General features: G+C 41.5%; 1 protein-coding gene across 2 annotated transcripts in view; it reads left to right on the top strand.

The window, feature by feature from the left end:
• The first annotated feature begins 728 nt into the window (after window positions 1-728).
• Window positions 729-14,485, top strand: part of LOC111974810 (STE20/SPS1-related proline-alanine-rich protein kinase-like) — a 28,870-nt gene continuing 15,113 nt past the window's right edge. Inside the window, exons 1-15 of one of the 2 annotated variants that reach the window (XM_024002820.2) lie at window positions 729-1,029; window positions 2,743-2,855; window positions 3,312-3,420; window positions 5,148-5,289; window positions 5,736-5,791; window positions 6,324-6,433; window positions 6,526-6,627; window positions 6,775-6,908; window positions 7,189-7,237; window positions 7,334-7,399; window positions 10,173-10,244; window positions 10,653-10,775; window positions 11,520-11,561; window positions 12,123-12,179; window positions 13,629-13,696. In XM_024002820.2, the coding sequence (XP_023858588.1) occupies window positions 924-1,029; window positions 2,743-2,855; window positions 3,312-3,420; window positions 5,148-5,289; window positions 5,736-5,791; window positions 6,324-6,433; window positions 6,526-6,627; window positions 6,775-6,908; window positions 7,189-7,237; window positions 7,334-7,399; window positions 10,173-10,244; window positions 10,653-10,775; window positions 11,520-11,561; window positions 12,123-12,179; window positions 13,629-13,696 (1,349 nt within the window). In that variant the 5' untranslated portion in view covers window positions 729-923. The remainder of the gene's footprint in view (window positions 1,030-2,742; window positions 2,856-3,311; window positions 3,421-5,147; window positions 5,290-5,735; window positions 5,792-6,323; window positions 6,434-6,525; window positions 6,628-6,774; window positions 6,909-7,188; window positions 7,238-7,333; window positions 7,400-10,172; window positions 10,245-10,652; window positions 10,776-11,519; window positions 11,562-12,122; window positions 12,180-13,628; window positions 13,697-14,485) is intronic. The other variant, XM_024002829.2, reaches the window with a different exon arrangement.

Here is a 14,485-nt window from a genome sequence, read left to right as displayed (position 1 = left end):
AAGGCGGGGCTTTTGCGAAATGGAAGACAATTCCAGATTTAACTTTGGATTGGAGATGCTTAATGTGAGTCTGGAAGGAGAGTTTACAGTCTAACSAGACACCTAGGTATTTGTAGTTGTCCACATATTCTAAGTCAGAACCGTCCAGAGTAGTGATGCTAGACGGGCTACCCCGGCCAAACCCGAACCCGGACAACGCTGGGCTAATTGTCAATGTTATTATAGGATAAATGAATAGATAAGTGTAAATACATAGGCTAATGTACATTTAATAATTATTTTCATTTCATTTATATTCATTAAAAGGCTAACATTATTTTATTAGTCTAAGCAGTTTTCTCAAGAGTACATAAGTCTATATGGCCATGGTATGTGATTGAAGGTATAATATTGCCATCTAGTGGACATATTTGATTAGTGGTCACTGTGATCCTTTGTAGCAACTTTCATGATCCAGGATAGAATGTCACATCTTCATCACTGCGTGATCCAAAATAGATCTGCAACAAATCTAACATCCAGGCAAAACGGTAACCAAAGCTGAAATGCCGTAGGCTTAAAACAACTGAATTGGTTCAAATTAAGTTATTATCAAGTTATTAACAAATAATAGGCAATTTATTTGATTGATTCATTATTTGATTTGGCGACTACAAAAACAAAACGTTCACTTTTGGAATTGAAAATTGTTCTAAAACGACCAAATTTTATAGGCCTATCACAAATTCAAGTGCACGTTTTTGGACATGATTTTGCGTTATAATTTAAWTCCGCCTTTTTGTGGTGAAAGTTGCACGGTTATTTCCGGATGTTTTCATCGCAGGCCATAGTAATTCTCCGCAGCAGCTGACACTTCTGTAGTCAGGAGGTGAAGGTCTGAGGTCGCTAAGTAGCTCAGTAGCAGCAGCAGCAGCAGCAGCATCATGGCGGAGCAAGGCGGATCTCCTGCTCCTGTCCAGAATCCGCAACCAGTGCTGACAATGAGCTGGCCAATTACCAGGGAGTCTTACGAGTTACAGGAAGTCATCGGTTAGTAGGCTACCTCTTGATATGATTATATTGTTTATATGTACTGTTTTGTCATGGATGTGGCTCGGGCGGTTATCAGTGGTGAATGACGACGAGGGCCTACCGGCTTTTTCATATTCAACAGCGTCTCTGTAATGCTTTGCAATGCGGATGTTAACAACCCCAATTTGCTTCTTCTTGTAAGAGGAAACCACTTTTTTCATCACATAGAGAGATATTTATAGTCACGGTAAAGTTATATGTATATGGGTAGGAATGCCATTTCATGTAAATGCGTTTTTAACGCAGTCGATTTCTTCTATGCCGAACGATGCTCAATTATGGCACGTGTCCACTAGGCTATATTGAAATAGATGTGCCTATGTATGGATCATCTGAATGAAAATCGCATGTAATTGTCTTGATCGTGCACCTGCAGTCCTCACGGGAATGGCATGGTGTCGTTGAGTAGAGCAGGGATATTCAGTTGCATGCCAACTCTGAAGTTAGACAGAGGGTCTACTCTTACATCAAAAGTCCCATTTTATTATTAATATTATTATTATTATTATTTTAGGCCTTTTGTGGTGATTTATGGTGAGTATTGTTATTTGGTTATGCCACATTTTTGCCTACTTATAAGAACAAATTGTTGTCACAGATTAGCGACTGCTCTGGACAATAAATCACAAACAGCCCATTCCACCTATAGCCTCTCATGCCAATTTTATTATGATAGTTGTAAAAATAATTCAATACATTTTAATATATTGCCCTGCCTCACCAAGCACCGTTATAAATATTAGTGAGCCTATAGGAGTAGGAAGCAATATGACCATTTACAGTGGAAAAGAATGTTTAGTTTATTGTTTCAGCACATCAGTCAAGTTCCGTAGGTCATCAAGGTTTATTTGCACTTCTATTAGGTTACATCAAGGAGTTATAGAACCGGTTACATTGTGACAGTACTGAGCTCACTCGCTGCTGGTCAGCATTACTCTCCACACCCTCTCTCTACTGGTGTTAACATCAGACTTCATTTGGTAGGCCTATAATGCACTTATTCATGGTCATTTCCCAAATGCTTAAGCTTTTTTTGCTCATTTAAGAATTCTGTCACGTGCAAACTGTGGGAGACATTTGGATCTGTCTAATTAGCTTTTGTCCAGAGGGATGAATATGAATTTTGCATATAGATGAGCTGACACCGACAGCCCAAGAAAACCGAATCAGTGCTGATAAGGGATAGCGTTACTACAGCCAAGAGCTCCTGTGGCTAGTTAGTCATCTGTCCTGTGCATATAATCAACTGTTGAGGAGTCCGATCTCCTCTCATCCTTACCTGTCACCAGCAGTTGGCATGGTATGTACTGTGTCACATTCTTAGTACAACATAACTATAGCTTAGCATTGCCTGGTTCTTCACTCAACCCCTCTTCTCAAAGTTGTCTTGGATACACTGACTGTTATGCATAGGAATTTAGCATATGATTGGAAAATATGTTTGCACATACTGTATTGGTGCAATGGTGCTCTGAATTGTTGTTGCAGTCACATTATTTATCATTTAAATGTCACAAAAAGGGCTAATATCCCAAACAGACCAACAATGATCCTGCATGTGTCAATTATCCCTTATACTTTTCACCTTGGTCACTTTTGATGTTAATGTATTGTCCTGTACTGTCTCCTGTCCTGGTTCTTAATTGCACCTCTATTTGTCTGTGATTCCAGGCAGTGGGGCCACAGCCGTAGTGCAGGCTGCCCTCTGCACTCCCAGACAAGAACGCGTGGCCATAAAGAGAATAAACCTGGAGAAATGCCAGACCAGCATGGATGAGCTATTGGTGAGCATAACAATAAATAAAGGCTATATCTTCATTGTGTGTGTCCACAGTGCCTATGGCCTTCTCTGGCCCACACTTTCCTGATTGAGCAGTAATTTTACTTTGGTATTCTCTCCTGTGTGTGTGTGTGTGTGTGTGTGTGTGTGTGTGTGTGTGTGTGTGTGTGTGTGTGTGTGTGTGTGTGTGTGTGTGTGTGTGTGTGTGTGTGTACTAGAGACTGAGTAGGATCTGTGAGGGCTGTGCTACACTAAAGTGTCCATTTGAATTAGTATTTGTTGACATTATTAAGTATTTGGTAAACTATTACTTTGTATATTTGGAAAATCATTCGCAGTAATTTATTTGACATCTTTAGTGAAGTAAATGACAAATGAACAATCCTCGTTATAAGAAAGGTTGTCAAAAGTTGTTGACTTTATTTTGTCTCATGTGTGCCTCTTTCCTCTTAAACAATAGAAAGAAATTCAAGCCATGAGCCAATGCAACCATCCAAATGTTGTCACCTACTACACCTCATTTGTGGTAAAGGATGAACTTTGGTTAGTCATGAAACTTCTGAGTGGAGGTAAGCTTTTACCTTCAACATATTAGCAAAATATAGCTGCCATCTCTTTTTTACTTCCACACTAAGCATTGAAAGTGGCCATAATAACATAACACATAAACACTGTTATGGACTACATTGTGAGTCCTTTCATATGTCGGGACATTGATCTCATCAAATGTCAACAAGTAATTGTCCATCCTTTGGACTAGTTTACTGTAGACCTATGTGCAGTGGCATCCCACCATGTAAATGGCTGGGATGAATWTTGAAGATCGGTCGGAAGTCGGAAGTTTACATACACTTAGGTTGGAGTCATTAAAAGTCGTTTTCAACCACTCCACACATTTCTTGTTAACAAACTATAGTTTTGGCAAGTTGGTTAGGACATCTACTTTGTGCAATTTCTCCAACAATTGTTTACAGACAGATTATTTCACTTATAATTCACTGTATCACAATTCCAGTGGATAAGAAGTTTACATACACTAAGTTGACTGTGCACTAAGTTGACTGTGCCATGGCTTTAGAAGCTTCTGATAGGCTAATTGACACCATTTGAGTCAATTGGAGGTGTACCTGTGGATGTATTTCAAGGCCTACCTTCAAACTCAGTAGCTCTTTGCTTGACATCATGGGAAAATCAAAAGAAATCAGCCAAAACCTCAGAAAAAAATTGTAGACCTCCACAAGTCTGGTTCGTCCTTGGGAGCAATTTCCAAACGCCTGAAGGTACCACGTTCATCTGTACAAACAATAGTACGCAAGTATAAACAACATGGGACCACGCAGCCGTCATACCGCTCAGGAAGGAGACGCGTTCTGGAGAAATGTCCTCTGGTCTGATGATACAAAACTAGAACTGTTTGGCCATAGTGACCATTGTTATGTTTGGAGGGAAAAGGGGGAGGCTTGCAAGCCAAAGAACACCATCCCAACCACGAAGCACGAGGGTGGCAGCATCATGTTGTGGGGGTGCTTTGCTGCAGGTGGGACTGGTGCACTTCACAAAATAGATGGCATCATGAGGAAGGAAATTATGTGGATATATTGAAGCAACATCTCAAGACATCAGTCAGGAAGTTAAAGCTTGGTTGCAAATGGGTCTTCCAAATGGACAATGACTCCAAGCATACTTCCAAAGTTGTGGCAAAATGGCTTAAGGACAACAAAGTCAAGGTATTGGAGTGACCATCACAAAGCCCTGACCTCAATCCCAGAGAAAAGTTGTGGGCAGAACTGAAAATGCGTGTGAGAGCAAGGAGGGCTACAAACCTGACTCAGTTACACCAGCTCTGTCAGGAGGAATGGGCCAAAATTCACCCAACTTATTGTGGGAAGCTTGTGAAAAGCTACCCTAAACGTTTGACCCACGTTAAACAATTTAAAGGCAATGCTACCAAATACTAATTGAGTGTATGTAAACTTTTGACCCACTGGGAATGTGATGAAAGAAATAAAAGCTGAAATAAATCATTCTCTCTACTATTGTTCTGACATTTCACATTCACAAAATAAAGTGGTGATCCTAACTGACCTAAGACAGGGAATTTTTACTTGGATTAAATGTCAGGAATTGTGAAAAACTGAGTTTAAATGTATTTGGCTAAGGTGTATGTAATCTTCCGACTTCAACTGTAACAAACTTGCTTAAGGCAGAATGATTAAATGGAATAGTTGACATGTAATGACATATCAGCCTTGGGCATTGTGGGCACTCTGTTTTTCTGTCTGCTTCCTCTTTTTAGGATCCATGTTGGATATAATAAAGCATACCTTTAGCAGAGGAGAGCACAAAAATGGAGTCCTTGATGAGCTCATCATTGCAACCATACTGAAAGAGGTCCTTGAGGGACTGGACTACCTGCACAGAAATGGACAGATTCACAGGTAAGATACCCTGGAGTTTGAAACATTAATATATATATATATATATATATATATATTTTTTTTTTTTTTATAAGTAAGATCGAATATAAAAGTTCCAAAATATGAATCTATAAAATGTAATCTAGGAGTTACATAGTGGTAGATAAATTGTGTTGACTATTCTGTTTCAATGTAATTTATTGACATAAATTGTTTGAACTTGTGTTGTTTGAACTTCCCTTTGATCACACATTGGTTGTGTTTTTTTTTTTTTTTTACTTGCCTGGATGTCAAGGTCATTATAAACTAAACCACTATTACCCCCTTGGTCTGTGTTCCAAATGACAGCAGGCTGCAAAACAAATGTACACACATGGATGCAATCGATGCTGCCCCACTTACATAGATCGATACTGTTGGGGCATGACCGGGGTGTTTTTGCTGTGTGTGTTTGTGTGTGACTTCAGGGATGTGAAGGCTGGGAACATCCTGTTGGGAGAGGACGGCTCTGTTCAGATTGCAGGTGTGTGAGTAATGTCACTATTTCACCCCATCTTCACCTGTCACATTCTGTATTCACAGCTCACTCACTGCCACAGTTATATATGACTTTTTATGATGTTTCCATACATTCAGTTAATTCAACAGCATAATAGACAAAACGCCAGACTTCACCAATCAAAAGTAGACGTAGACTTGTAAAATGGCTAAGATGAATATAGTTTTGAAGCTAGCGGAAATCATGGCAGTTTAGAATATTTACTGAATAACACTAACATAAAGGTAGTCAAACAGGTCCCCCATCATAAATCACAAGAGGCCTACGGTCTCTGTCATATAGTTGGACGACCTTTAGCCAACAAACACTCGAAAGAAAATCTGTCTATCATGAATGCAACGGAAGGTGTTGAGTGTGCACAGTTTGTATTAGGTGTAGAACATGAAATAGTTGTGAAAATACTGCATAGCATTAATATATTCCTTTCTATAAGAAGTTAATTAGGTATAACATTACATCAATGCATTTCATCTGATTTATACATATTTCCCAATAGATTTTGGAGTTAGTGCCTTTTTGGCCACTGGAGGAGATATGACCAGAAACAAAGTACGGAAGACCTTTGTGGGCACACCATGTTGGATGGCCCCTGAGGTGATGGAACAGGTGAGACTGTCTTGTGGCCAGTTTTAGTAACATCTACTAGCTGTTTGCACATAGACTGTACACTACTAACAGTAGGGCTGCTATGCCCACAGGTACGAGGCTATGATTTCAAAGCAGACATTTGGAGTTTTGGAATCACTGCCATAGAGTTGGCCACAGGGTCTGCACCTTACCACCGATACCCACCCATGAAGGTGAGCCTGATCACTGTATATCCAGTTGCCAGTGGAATATGCCTACATCTTAACTAATGAACCATGAAAGGCAGATTTCTACCCTGTGTCTATGTAACTACTGAGAGACCACATGCATGCTTTTGACCCTTCCTCTTCTCTTCCCAGGTCTTAATGCTGACCTTACAGAATGATCCCCCCACCCTAGACACGGGTGTGGAGGATAAAGAGATGCTGAAAAAATATGGGAAATCATTTAGGAAGCTAATAACCCTGTGCCTTCAGAAGGAGCCTGCCAAGAGGTTTGTACCTGTCTGCCATTTTGTGAACTGCATTAGACCTACACTGTAAATCTGTGGAGTCTGTCACTCTGATGGCCTTGGGTGGTGATCGAGTCTCTGTAGAGCTTCATTCACTTCTACAAGAGAGTCCTGAAATACAGTTGTCATGTTTAGTGGTCTCACCCATACCCACACAATAAGATATATTCTCACACAGACCGATTGTAGGAATGGTACATTCAGTTCCAGGCCAATGATTTTTATGTGTTCTTATATCTCCATATATTTTGCTTCTCTTTAGGCCTACAGCAACAGAACTTTTGAAATGTAAATTTTTCCAGAAGGCCAAGGTATGCTTTTCCCACCAGAAATGTACCTGTTCTATTTGTGGGGTAAAGAGTTGGTAGGTTGATGTTTTTAARGCGGGATGTGATTTTCATTTTCAGAACAGAGAGTATCTGATTGAAAAGCTGCTATGCAGAGCACCGAACATAACCCAGAGAGCCAAAAGGGTAATGTCTAAACAAACATAATTCCCATTAAAGCAATCCCAATATTGACTAAACATTATGAACAAAGTATGCTAAGGTTTGGCAGGACACTCTCCCCCAGTCAACACACATCGAGTGTCCTCTCTCTCTCTCCCTCTCTCTCTCTCTCTGTTCAACACTTCATTCACTTTGTGCTCAAACTGTTCTGTGGGGGTGGCTGCAAATATGGTCCACTGCTGGAACAATATCAGTCATGCAGAATGGATGTGCTGACAACTCATGCATTAGTGGTCTGTAATGTCGCTCAGACGCTCACTGCAAGTGGCAGACAAAGACAAATGGGATTTAACGTGAGTGGTTAGGTAACTGAGAGGTGCACTTAAACACACCATTTGCATGCTCAGTTGCCTTGCGGTCACAGCTAACTGGGATGCAGCAGTGTGGCAGGCAAGGCTGATGTTTGGTACGCCATCATCCTCCTATTCCCAGAAGGCAAAAAGATCAGGGTGAACGGATTGGATGGAAATTCACTGACAGGGCATGGGTGACTGTGGAGGTGTCGCGCAAAACAATCATTTAGCAGAGCATAATGTCAATAGAGAGGGAAGTGACTCGTGACAGAGTTGTCAGATGGAGGGGTGGACAGTTGCTGGCCAGAACAACAGTCCCAATCATTCAGATTGTGTGGGTTGATTTAATTTGGGAACATAGTTTAATGTGAGATTATGGTTGATTGTAGCATGACAGTACAATGATTAGTATTCTATTCTGAGGCTGTAATGTAATCATGATGCCCTCTTCAGCCAATCCTGATCCTGCGAACACATCACAGTTTTGTCTTCTGGCGTAAATGCACAGCTCGTACGTACAGTAATGGAGCTGTGTTGAGTCTGTCTCACTTGATTGCAGATGAGGAGTGCGAGTCATAGAGTAGTGTCCTCTGTGTTGCCTCTGTGATAATAGAATGGTTTGTTTGTGTGCTGTTCTGACCTATGGAGAGTCACCCACATTATSCACTCAGCAGACACAGGCCAGCCTGCACAGAGAAGAAACCTAGCAGAAACATTGTCATCCCAGGACACTGTGACCTGTCCACATCATGGACCAGATCAGTCTCTCTCCCTGTTTGTCCCCCCCCCTCCCTCTGTCTGTCTCTCACTGAGGTATAATAAGAACTGGAGACTGTGTCCAAGATGTCCGACCATTGTTTTCAAGATAATCTACTCACGTTTGCATACGCCGATTCATGGACCGCCTGTATCCGAGTTGCATCGAGTTTATACGGACCACCATCACATGTGCACTAGCACTCAGTGCGCACAGGGTGCAGAGCGAGCAGCGGTCACGTCATCCAAAAACATGGCAGACATTGGATGAATATAAAATGTTAATATCTTCGGCTGTGAGTGATGGAAAAGAAAATTGGCCTCAGCGACAGTTATTTGAGTAATTCAATGGAWGTTTTGTGCACAAAGGTGGTGACTAAAGTGTCTTATTTTCAAATCTTACTTCCCTATGTGGCCGTGCATGGAAATTGTCTTTCTGGGTCAGGTGACAGTTATGCTGCAGTACCGAAGCAAAACTGTAGGAGTAGTCAAAACTGTGCTACTAGACCAAGGGTTCCAGTCTATCACCTGCCCACTTCTGCAGACTCCCTTCCTCCCCTTCCCCCCTCCCTTAGCCTCCCACCTCCCCTGCCCTCTCTTACAGTACCTCTCTGATTCAGAGGGTGTTGGGTTAAATGCGGAAGACACATTTCGGTTGAATGCATTCAGTTGTGCAACTGACTAGGTATCCCCTCTCCCTTCTCCCCTGCCCCTCCCTGAGTCTCCCTCCATTCTTTCCCTCCTGCCTCAACCTCTCCCCCTGCCCCTCCCTCAGTATTTCTCCACTGCGCCTCCTTGAGTATCTCTTCCCCTTGCCCGTCCCTCATTCTCTCTCCTCTCCTGCCCTCTCTCTCTCTCCCCCTGCCCCTTCACTGAGCCTCCCCTCTTTCCTGTCTTCCTTTTTCTGCTCTAAGAATCTGCTCCCATGAGCTATAGGCTTGTTAAACATTGGAGTCGCTCCCCAGAGGAGCAAAGGAAAGGTAGATTTTGCAAAAGAAATGCAAGGCGTTTTATTGTGTAGGGTACCTATTTTTACATCAGTAGGGAAGTTCTAAACATGGGTAGACTGCTATATCACAATCTACAGAGAAGTACATATTGGACCATGGGCTGTGCAGGCGTATTAATTCAACCAGCGTTGAATACAAAATAGTAATATTCAAGACATGCATCTCTAGYCAAAGGACAGGATTTCAGCAGTTGTTCATTGGCCAGCAGAGGGCACCCTTGKTCCTTAGTTGATCTCCTAATAGGGAGACCTGCAGGAGGTATTGAGCAAAGATTATTTCTAGAGGCTGACACCGAGGGTGGTCGGCTGCAGCAGTCACGGATGTGTTACGTAATTGAAAGTTGGAAAATAATACTGATATAATACTGAATGATTTCCCACACTAGTACACAGATAATACAGTTTAGAGTCATTGCATCTATAGATGGCTCTTGTAATTTGCCTGTATGTACACCTTAATCCCATATCTTCTGTTTGTGTGTTTCTCTAAATGTGCATGCTCATAAATATTGAAATTCCTGTTCCTATAGTACTAAATGTAGTTGTACACATGCTTTGGCATAGACAGCTTGATGGTACCGTATATGTGTGTGTGTGTGTGTGTAGAGAGACATACAGGCCACTGAACTGTCACATGCATCCACACACAGTGGACTGATGCTTTTTTGTTTTGCTCAAGGAGCCAGAGCAGAATTCCAGGAGCATGGGCTCTGTGTCAGGTTCGGAGAAAGAACTTGATGCCGTCAGAAGGGTACATGTTCTTTGACTTAGCCCTAGAATGCTGGGTGCTTCCGCTTAGATTCATCCAGAGTTAGCTTCTTATTAAGGAGTTTTTGTGTTTTGTTTTCTCTGTGTTTCGTTTTGGTGTTCTCTGTTCTTTTGTTTTCTGCTAGCTCATAGCAGCCGTTTTGTAGACCTTAAAAACTCTCAGAGAGGAATCCAAGCCCAAGCTAGTGTTTGATCAATTCAACTGCACTCTCATATAGTACGAGTGTATATTTCTAAAATCCTACAAACTCATATAAGACAGATTAATAACATTTGATGTTGTGCTGACTTAGTGGGAGAACCTCAGAAGGGGTATGCTACTAAATGTGTTTTGTCTCTCCGACCTACAGTTTGATGATGTGTGTTAACAGTTGTGCTGTGTTTGGCCCAGGTGAGGAGAGTTCCAGGGTCCAGTGGCCATCTGCACAAGACGGAAGACGGAGACTGGGAGTGGAGCGATGATGAGCTGGACGAGGGGAGCGAGGAGGGCAAGGCTGCTGTCAATCAAGGCAGGGTAGGTGAGACCATGACAAGAGATGCGCATCCAAACTAAAGCCACAGGCTGGAGAAAAATGGGACAACTACACTCTTAGGGAAAAAAGGTGCTCTCTAGAACCTTAAAGGGTTCTTCAGCTGTCCCCATAGGAGAATCCTTTGAAGAACCATTTCTGTTTGCAGGTAGAACCCTTTTGGTTCCAGATAGAACCCTTTTGGGTTCTATGTAGTGTAGAACCCTTTGTATAAAGGGTTCTGCATGGAACCCAAAAGGGTTCTCCTATGGGGACAGCCGAAGAACCCTTTTGGAACCATTTCTTCAAAGAGTAATGTTGAGGACATGAAACTCTCCTTTTGTTTTAGCCTTTGTACAGTCCTAGATCCTGCATGGATCTCTGTGAGAACAGTGAGCTAGCTGTCACTAGAGTCACGTGTCACATGTCACTATAGGTAGTTGGTAAGGGTTTGAAGATGGCTGTAGGGGGCTGGGGAGGGAGAGGGGAAGACAGCCATGATCAAAGATCAAAAGGTTATTTGATATAGATGCATAACCTGAATGGCTCTTACAGGGAATAATTACACAAAGCAATTATGTGACAAATGCTGATTATGATGTTCTGTCTGCTTCAGCTTTGAATGTTCAGTTGCCTCCCCTACATTATGCTAATTATTCTGCAGGGATTGAGTTCTACACCTGGCAGTCATATTTAGATTTGTCAAGACTGAGAAGATCATTTTGTTTGTGTTTGATATTGCCTTCCAGTCGCGAAGGGTCAGAGAGGAGAACGAAGATGAAAACGAAGACGTAAGTTAGCTCTTTTCTGTTCTATAAACAAACATGCAGTACATGGTTTATCATCGTTAGTGTCTTTTTGATATCATTGAGACAGATCCTCAGGTGAAATGTGGGGGAAGATAGATTTTTATAAGTATGTAAACCTGCACATTGACAAGGTTAATAGACTTACTTTGTCCCTGTTTCTTCCTGTATAATTTGATTACTTTACAAAGGGCATCATTGGAAATTACAATTGGCTGCCTTTTAACAGGCAGCAGGTTGTGTATAAATGATTAAATCTGAAATAAACCTAGTACGTCTCACCCGCCACAATCTCTCGGACTCATTGATTTTAGCAAGGGTGAACGTGTATGCATGCTTTCTCTATTTGATTGATTGTTCAAAAACAACAAAATGTTTTACATATTGATTGTTTTGTATTGACTTCTCTATTTGCTGACTGAGATGAGCGATGTCTGTCTAATCTTGTGCAAAGATTTGTTATTGCTAACAATGCTCCTCTATAGCACAGAAAAATGACTAGTATATTTTATATCTTTACTCTATGCCTTTTGTTTTGTGCCACAGGATGAGGAGAACGCCAACATTGTTCCCATTGAAGGGCTATCCATTCAGCATCCACAGGTGAGGCTTTCAGGAGCAGCAGCAGAGGCAGATGTTATTTGTCATGATTCAGTGACCTTGATGCACCACTGAGTGTGTGTGTGTGTGTGTGTGTGTGTGTGAGTGTTTTTGAGTGAGTATGTGCCAGTATCCCTGAGGCTCATGGAGGGGCCCTTTCAGCAGTAATAAGTCAGAGTAAATGGCCATCCTGCTGACACTGCCAGCTCAGGGCTTAGCTGTTAAGGTTACTACAAGCTCCACTGTGCGCGCGTGGGTGGAGTGGGATTTTTGGAGTAGCAGACACCTTTTGGTAACGTGATATCCTCGCCGGTCCCACTCCCGTTCACAAGGGGGTGATAGCAAAATATATTATTTTTGTCTTTTCGTTTTGTGAAAACAAGGAAGAGCCGCCTTCCATTGCTACTAGTAGCTAGCTGGCAGCCTGGCGGGTTTAGCCTGGCTAAAAACATAGCAAGCTAGCTAGCCTTTTAGCTTCCCACATCTCCATGTGAAATAATCAGATTTATAATTTTAAAAAATAACCTCAAACATAACCAAAAACATTATCTCAGTTGGATATGCTGCTTTTGTAATCTTTCCCATATCAACTAAAAATAAAACTTAATGTTTTGGTCATTAAGAAAAAAGCACATGGCTAGCTAGTTGGCTACAGCAAGTTCTATAGTTTCACAATAGCCTGTAAAAATGAGTTATTAATTCTTAACAAAATACCTTTTTGGGTGAATTCTTGTTGTCTTATTTGTTGTGAAAGCAAAAAAGAGTCTTGTCTTGCTGTCTTCCCATTCTAGCAAGTTGGCTAAACACTGCAAGCCAGATAACCTTTTAGCGTCTCACATCTTCATGTAAAATAATCAGATTTATAATGAAATAATATGCCCTGGCAAATATTCTTATACTTGCTGGTGTAACCTACAACGTTATGCTAGTTTGATATGCTGCTTGAATGTATTCACACAAGTTTTGGTCCACTAGCCTGGAATCAATAGTTAGTACTTCTAAACAAAATACATTTTGGGGGGGATTGATAAGGCTACATTGTTATTTGAACAGTCACTGAGATTTTATTTGCTTATCGATACAAAATAGACTACTTAGATGCATAGCCTGTAGATCAGATCAAGGAACCAAGCAAGCATTGTCTACACAACACTGCCCCCATGGCTACAGAAAGTGTGATACGGCTCGATGCCATAAGTGCTACTGTGGTTCTTACTTTGTTGAGTCAGGGCCTAGTCAAAGGATTGTGCCTCCTCAAAAACAGAACTCAATGATCTTGTCAGAATACATCAATACAATACACTGTATATATTGAATGTATTTTGTGTGATATAACTGATGTATTCTTCTGTTGCTTTTGTAGTTTAATCAGTGTATATTCAGTTATATCTTTTATGCTCCAGGAGATAATTGAGTACTTTCTGGCTTTATTGACTCACTCTTTACTTACAGGTTCAACCATTTGAGAAGAACACAGGGCCCTATATTCAAGGTGCTCTAAATATGGTCCTAAGGCTAAGGTAAGCAGAGTCTCAATTTGGCCTCATCCTCCTTACGTCCGTTACACCCAAACAGAGGTCTGAGAATCACTCAACATGTACCCTGCTGCTAATAGACCTAATGATGACATAAGGATGTCTTGGCTCTCTAAAGAGATGATCTGACTGGTCTCTCTAATCTGGCTGAGAGGTTGGGTTGGAAGAGGGAGAGTGTTACACTCGATTGACTTTCCATTGGCCCCGCTCCACATTACTGTGTTCTCAGGGACTGAATTAGAGGGCTGTTAATGACCTGAGCTGTCACCAGACTTACCAACACTGACCTGATCTGACTTCACCTTCATTTCAGCTAGTCCAGACACTTTCAGCCACTGGGACGTATCTGCCAGGTTAAAGACCTATTGCTAAAAGACAATTGAAGGCTGTAGCAAGACTTGTGACCAATGAGGAATAGGTTCAGGATTCGATTTAGGCGCAGACTTATCACTCTTTATATATTGTGTCCTTTTATGATACATGTATGACAACTAGTGTCGTTTAGGCTTCAGACTCCTCTAAGCAGTCAAATCCTTTCCCAAGAGGATGGCAGTTTATATTTATTACATTGAATTTAAATCCGTTTACTTCCCCCACAGCAAAATGGAAGCAGGTTTAAACACAGTCTGAAAGCAGGATATGCAAGGCAAATGTGCAAAACTGTGACGCACGCACACACACATAGACAATGGAGTATTTCTGGACAGTTTGAAGTCTGCCTGCTGCCCCTTGAAGAGCAAAATGCAGTACTGGGTGCAGTGTAGCATAGTAGGC

The sequence above is a fragment of the Salvelinus sp. IW2-2015 genome, linkage group LG2, assembly GCF_002910315.2.
Source record: "Salvelinus sp. IW2-2015 linkage group LG2, ASM291031v2, whole genome shotgun sequence".
NCBI classification, from domain to species: domain Eukaryota; kingdom Metazoa; phylum Chordata; class Actinopteri; order Salmoniformes; family Salmonidae; genus Salvelinus; species Salvelinus sp. IW2-2015.
The sequence above is the reverse complement of the archived record's forward strand: the minus strand, read 5'-3'. Positions and strand labels throughout refer to the sequence as shown.